This window comes from Penaeus monodon, chromosome 3, assembly GCF_015228065.2.
Source record: "Penaeus monodon isolate SGIC_2016 chromosome 3, NSTDA_Pmon_1, whole genome shotgun sequence".
Taxonomy (NCBI): domain Eukaryota; kingdom Metazoa; phylum Arthropoda; class Malacostraca; order Decapoda; family Penaeidae; genus Penaeus; species Penaeus monodon.
In genome coordinates, this window is record NC_051388.1 from 24,515,809 (window position 1) to 24,523,308 (window position 7,500).

Genomic DNA, 7,500 nt, shown 5'->3' on the forward strand with positions numbered 1-7,500 from the left:
CACACACACACACACACACACACACACACACACACACACACACACATACACACACACACACACACACACACACACACACACACACACACACACACACACACACACGCACACACACACACACACACACACACACACACACACACACACTCACATGCACACAGACATATATATATATTTATATATATATATATATATATATATATATATATATATATATATATATAATATACAAAGATATGTTATATACATTATATATATATATATATATATATATATATATATTTTATATATATATATATATATATATATATATATATATATATATATATATGTAAGCACCACTTCGCCAGATGTAAGCGAGTGGCCACCGCATGCCACCAGAATATGAGTGACACGAGAGATTAGGAGCACCCGTCACTAGATGTGAGCGAGGCGAGAGGTGGACTTGGGTGGGTCAATGAAAAGGGGCTTAGCTTCCTGGTTTATTCTTGAAGACAGATATGAGACCCCCAAGAGGCCCCCGTGTCCCCGGGTGGAGGACGAGGTGGTGGAGTTGGACCCTGTGTGGCTTGGCCTGTCTGCCGTGTCTCTCTCTCTGCCTTACGGACGTGTCCTTTTATGCGGCGGTTCCCTTCGAGGGCGGATGTTTATCCCTGTGCGAAAAGAGAAAGCCGGGCGACATCTGCGTCCTGCCCAAGGAGAAGGGCAGCTGCTTGGACGGGGGTGTGAAGTGTTTCGTCCTGTCTTGCTATGTATGTTGACATCACTCGGCCACGCGCAAGGCTCGTCCTCGAGCCGACTGTAACGCTTGAAACGATGCAGTAGAAGTTCTGTTTGGTATCTACAGATGGTTCCTGGTGATCCGAGGGTCACGAAGTCGTCGCGTGCTAGGGTAGCGGGTGTGGCAGGGGTTTCGCACTGAGGTGCAACATTCAGTAGCGAGGAGGGTCAATTGTCTTCAGAAGCTGAAATATAGGTGTACCAGGCCAGTAAAAGGGCTAAGGAGGAGGATATGCTTGTCATTCACCTTACTAAGTTGCAAGAAAAATGAGAGCATAATAAGAACAATTTGTTACAAGAAGGGCGTGTCAAGTAAGATGTTAATTACTTGGATGTGTCAGGATTAGCGAGTTCAATACAGTACCATCATATTGAAGAGAGAAAAATTAATTGAATAAGAATTCCGTATCTTTGGGGTAAATAAGCAAGTATATATGCTTTGAACACATAGGCAGCTGGGCCTGAACTTAATTCTAACAGTGCGCGTCTCGGCGCTTCAGTCGTATAAAGCATGGTGTCTGCAATGTGTTGCCATTATTTGCAACTGGAGACACTACCATCAGTACATATTCACCAAACCTTAAACTAAAGAAGCATAAATTACTGAGGACAAGATATAGAACTTCGAGAGGACGTCGTAAAAGAGATTTGGGTTCAGTTATTAGTCATAGTGATGGCACATAGTAAAATCCATAATCCTAGGGCGAATGTCCCTGTACTGGAGGTGATCTAAATATATGTGTGAATGAGCGACCGATTATTATGGCAAGAAACAGTGATATAAAGAACACAACGATATAGTGTATACATAGAATATAACAATACGCAAGAAGAAATGAAGTGATTACTAATAGGAATAGCATGTAAGAGAAAAAAAAATTATAATTTCATTAATTCGACACAAATAAACATGAATAATATGATGAGAACAGGCGAACATAATTATAATCAATTAAACTCGAAGGTAATCCTTTGCTCTGAGAGAAATGATATATACTAAATTGTGCGGTCTGAGGATAAAAATTATAATAGACAGAAAAATACTAACACAATACATCAATTACGGGATGGTTAGGGCTGGGGAATGAGGTGTGAAGTGAGGGTGCGTGTCACTTAGATTTGATCTCAGTGTGTGATTCGTTTGTTGTGTTGAAAAAAACAATGGTTGACAGCGAGAAGTTATGTAGTATAGAGTGAGTAGTGTGCGTTCATAGAGTGTCATGCACTTGAATTTGAAAGAAGGCGTCTTGTATGCAAGGTATGGGTGGGTATAGGGAGGGCAATATTTACTCTGGCACTAATAGGAACACTTAATAGTGACGAGGAAGTATTGGTGGTAGAATTGCGACTTCATCGCTGTGCTGACGAGGATTCGCGAAGACTTGGCGAGGTAGGTGAGCCGGATTGGCGAGTGTGGCGGCGCAGAGTGCGAGGACACATCTTCAGCGACTTCGTCAGGAGGGTAGCACAGGCGTGAGTGGTCAGCATGAAGTAGTAGGACAGACATGGTCCGGGTCAGAAGAGGAGTTGGTAGCAATGGCTGAGAGTTAAGGAGGGCAAGGAGACACTTCGACAGGAGTAACTTGTCGGTAGATCAGCAACAGGCGTCGGCGAGGAGCATGGTGGTAGGTGCATTTGCGTCGGCGTTGTGAGGTTCTTGAACACCGCTGCCATCAGATGTAAGTGAGTGACCACCGCAAGCCACCAGATGTAAGCGAGTAAGCATGCAAGTCACCAGATGTAAGCGAGACGAGAGGTGGACTTGGGTTGGTCAGTGAAAAGGGGCTTAGCTTGCTGGTTTATTCTTGAAGACAGATATGAGACCCCAAAGAGGCCCCTGTGTCCCCGGGTGGAGGACGAGGTGGTGGAGCTGGACCCTGTGTGGCTTGGCCTGTCTGCCGTCTCTCTCTGTGAAGTGTTTCGTCTGGTCTTGCTACGTATTGTTGACAACATGTATGTACATTGCTACAGTCCCAACGATCCCCTCTCCCCTTCCACAGACGGATGACCATGCCCTTCAACAGAAAGGGGGAATGGTACCAGACTGCCAGATGGCAGTTAAGACTGTATAGAAGCCCCAAAGCCATAGGTTCACCCAAGCCTTTAGACGTTCAGAAGGGATGTCACATATGCCTGCAGCTTTCCTACTCTTCAGCTTGGAAATCGCCATCCTATCCTCCGTTAGGGTAGGTGGTTCCTCGCTGATGGGTGGGTCTGGCACAGGTATTGTAACATTACTTGCATCCAAGCTAAATGTAGGAGGGTCTACCTGGTGCAACTGCTCAAAATACTCAGTCCAACGTTCACGAACCCAACGTGATCTGAGATGATCTGTCCATCCACTGAGTGGACTGCAGTCATCTGTGAGGAGGGCTTAGAGCTCAGCTTTCTCAGGGCTTGGTAGGCAGGGCGAAGGTCGTTTACCAAGAAATGGCCTTCAACTTCCTTAGCAAGATTCCTGATGAACTGTTCCTTGCCCCTTCTCAGCAGTGTCCAAACTTTATGCACCAAGGAGCGACACAAGACTTGATTGCCTTTCAGCCGAGCCATGCGACACACTTCAGTGGCCTCCAATGTCTCCAGGGAGACGGATTTCTGCCTTGCCCTCGGGTGTATGCCAATGGACTCCTGGGCTGCTTCGAGTGTTTCGTGGTTGAAGAACTCCCACAGTGCAACTGGGTCTGTCAGGTTGTCAAGTTCAGTGAATCATTCAGAGACTGCCATGGTGAACCCATGGGCACACTCCTCCTCCCTTAGTCTGTCCAAGTGACACACCTTAGAGTAGCCACTGGAGGGATGGGTAGTTTTGAAGTGGACCTGTAGGGTAGCCACAACCAGCCTATGGTCAGTACCACAGAAGTCGGCATTCCGGTAAACTATGCAATTCTGGAGGATCCTCCATCTTGTGCTAACAAGAATGTGGTCCTTGGCCACTGTATTGCTATACCATGTCTAACGATGCAGGTTGGAGTGCTGATACCAGGAGCCAGAAATCCTCATTTTCTGGGACCTAGCAAAGTCCCGGAGAAGGAGGCTGTTCTCGCTGCTGGGATCAGCTCCCGAGCCATAGGGGCTGACAGACATCTCATAGCCAACTTAGTCACAGCCAGATACCGCATTGAAGTCGCCCAGGACAATGTGAATATTTTGCTGGGGGCAATTGTCTGCCACATATGTGAGTTTGGTGTAGAACGCCTCTTTCACATTGAGTTTACAAACATTGGTAGGAGCGTATACAGCAATAAGAGACATGAAGCCAAAGGCATGCTACAGTCTCAATGCCATAATATGCTCATCAACCAGTATCACCTCAATTACCGAGGGTTGAAGTCGGCTGGAGATGGCTATGGCTACACTCTGGAGGTGTAACAATCACTGCGGCCCGACCAGTAGTAGGTGTACCCACCCATACTTATCATGCCGCTACCAGGTCTTCTCACCTCCAAGAGGGCAGCCACCTCAACTCCCAGTCGCTCTAATTCCCTCAATAGCAGAGGTAACCGCTCATCCTGCTGCAACGACCGGATGTTCCAAGCACCTACCTGGAAAGCTCACCTGAGGCTAAGCTTCAGGCGGTCACTCTGGTTGCACACCACCTCTGCCACTCCTGCCGACGCTGCCCCAAATAAAGGGGGTCAGCGGGCTGTGGGGCCCCCTGTCCGCCTATGAGGTTCCCAAGGGCTTTGCCCCACAAGCTTCATGGTGGGTTGGCACCTGCCAGGGTGCAGGTGGGACAAGTAACTCTCGTTCCCATCTTGTGCCATGACATTTGCCCTCCCAGCGTCCCAGCCTGCCTTGCTTGCTGGGTGGGAGGGACAGCACCCCTCCCCCCAGCATATCCATTCATTTGTACAGTTGCCAAAGAGTTATCTGGGGGAGGAGGGCTGGCAAGGCCCACGTCCTCTGAGCTGCCCAATTACCCCAGGGTGGCTAGGGGACAGGAGTTGGCATGAAGCTAGGGCATGTCCACAGGGCGTGTCCAGAGCTACGTGCCTCTGGGGCTTCCTGCTGCTCTAGACTACCACACCATCGCTTTCCATTACCTTGACTCAGATAGGTAGCAAATCCTTCTTCGAGCCAAAAGTTGTCACACCAGGCGGGCTTAATTTATAAGTCACTTAATTTATAATCACAATAGTTGAAAAAGAGTCACTTTTTTCTATTCTGTTTAATTTTATTTCATTTTTATAGTAGAAGCCTAGTGCAAAATTACCATTCTGTGAAGTCCCATTTTCATTTTGACTTTAATTTGACTTAATAAGTAGTTTTGATAAAAAAAAAAAAGCCATAATGGCATTACAACAATAGAGTGGCTGATGCTGATATTGTGTCTGATGTAGAATCAACTGATATTTTCTCAGGTCTGCTTAACTTTCTTGGCAAAATTTGTTTTGGGGACGATGGCACAGGTGTCGCAGATAACACATGTTTAGAGTGGAATTCAATCAGCTGGGAAATGAAATATAGATGATTCTACGGTGGCCAAGCAGGAAAAAAGAGCGAAGGAAGGAATAAATGAATAAGGGAAAAAGAGAAAAGATTTCAGAGAGAGTGCATGAATGATGAATAAGAGAGAGAAAGAGAAATTGAATGCGAGGGAGAGAGAGAGAGAGAGAGAGAGAGAGAGAGAGAGAGAGAGAGAGAGAGAGAGAGAGAGAGAGAAACACTTCAGTGATTCATTAATAATACCATGCAGCGTGGATCATTCCTTTTTCATACTGCTCAGTAAGCAACATTTTTTGTCGAATCTTCGCCCTGAAGTTTCGTACTAGTGATTCTTTTTTCTTTGAGGACAGATATAGACGAGGTAATTTCATGACCTGTTCTCTGTTCCTTCCGTTGTGTAACTTGTATATCATGAGACCCCAGTTTTCCATGACATAGAATGTTGAGTTTTTCCTTATTTATGTATATTCTCTTATTAGTTCAGTATGATCCTTATATGACTGGGTATTTCTCCAGGATAATTATATTCACAGGACACATTTCACCAATATATTTACAATTTGTACAAGGTAAACAAACGACAATATGTATGCCTCCTCAAGAAATGGAACACTGGATTGGTACAGGCTGTGTTTTTCGATACAACTGGTTTGCTGGTGGAGACTGAAAATGTTGAGACCACCATTAGCATCGTAATATTACAAAATATATATCAGGTCAGTTTTGTGAAATTAAAAAGAATGGTGTTGTATATGCAAATGAATTGGCAGTACTCACAAAAGGTGTGTGTGGGCACAGAGCTTGGAGCTGAGTGAAGGTCATGCTGAATGGGTCACTGACCTTGCTTTGATCGCGGGAACGGTACCAAGGAACTCATACACACACACACACACACACACACACACACACACACACACACACATACACACACACACACACAGACACAACACACACACACACACACACACACACACACACACACACACACACACACACACACGAAAACACTGAAAGAAAATAGACTGGCAATCCCTAGTTAAGGAAAAATTACAAGCCCTGGCCATAGAACGAGAGATCAATAAAAGCGACGTCGTCTTGTTCCAGGAGAGGGAAGGGGTTGTTGAAGTATTCCTTGTTGAAGCTAAGGATCTTGGGACTAATTTTGCTAGCGTATTCCGCATCGCTGAAAGCAGATTTTCGCGGCCACACTGGAAAGAGGTACCTGATAAAGACTTACATCTTTTATAGCTTTATATCTTTCTTTATACTTAAATAAACACATACACAGACACTCGCACATGCACACACGACACACTCTCTCCATCTATCAATTCATTTCTCTTTATTTATCTGTCTCCCTCTAGCTCTCCCATTCCACAAGAGCAATTGAGACAGTTACCCATAAACTGTAGTCAGTCCTGAGAAGAGATGATAAGAAGCGGACGAACACGACAAAGGCAACGATGTAGGTGGGATTGGGAAGATTCTTCTTGTAGCCGTCCTACACCCAGCCATCCGTACCTTTTCTGTCAATTTAAAACAGGTTAAATAAGACAAATTAATGCAAAATGGATGCTTCCCATGTTATTTTCGAAACATCAGCACTCACATCAGCAAAGTCTCGACAAGGGGCATGCCGGAGAGGCGGACCTCGAAGGTCGCCTTCATACCCGGCTCGTCGAAGCACAGGAAGGCTCGGCGGGCGTCCATCGGTGAGAACTACGTCGAAGCCAAGTACCTGTCAACAAAGGGTTACTTAGTATTCATGTTCAAATACTACGAATTCATCTGTAATTTGTATCGCATGATACAAACGAGTACATTCCGAAATGAGGATATTAACCTTGTCTTCCCATCTGCATTCTTGTAGGTCGACCTATAGAAGCCACGCAGCTGGTCATTGAGGTAGCCGAGGAACTCCATGGCTAAGACGTACTTCTTCCCCTTCTGCAGCTCCTCCTCCAGGTGGGCCATATAGAAGTGACGCCTGTAGTCATACTCTTGCCTCTTGATCCCAATACTTTGGCCTGTCACTTCTCCTGAAGCCATTATCTTATCCAATAGAAATGTTATGTAAGTTGTTTTTTTAAGCACACATATAAACATTTAAAACTCTTTGGTGAGACGAAATTCCTCATTTGTTAGTGCACACGAAGAAAAATTACAAAGGCTAGAGTTTGGTGACGTAATGGAAGGCCTTGATAGACCGAGGCAAGTGTATGTTTCTTTTCGGATTTAATCTTTGCTACTGTTGATGTTTCTTTATGGTCTGGC

General features: G+C 45.3%; 1 protein-coding gene across 1 annotated transcript; it reads right to left on the reverse strand.

The window, feature by feature from the left end:
• Positions 1–6,190: 6,190 nt before the first annotated feature.
• On the reverse strand, positions 6,191–7,491 carry LOC119593676 (aminopeptidase 2-like). Its single transcript, XM_037942634.1, has 3 exons — positions 7,070–7,491; positions 6,836–6,964; positions 6,191–6,752 (listed from the first exon to the last, which is right to left on the reverse strand). Exons 1-2 carry the CDS (start codon positions 7,330–7,332, stop codon positions 6,946–6,948), a joined length of 282 nt encoding a protein of 93 aa, XP_037798562.1. The 5' UTR covers positions 7,333–7,491; the 3' UTR covers positions 6,191–6,752; positions 6,836–6,945.
• Positions 7,492–7,500: the final 9 nt, after the last annotated feature.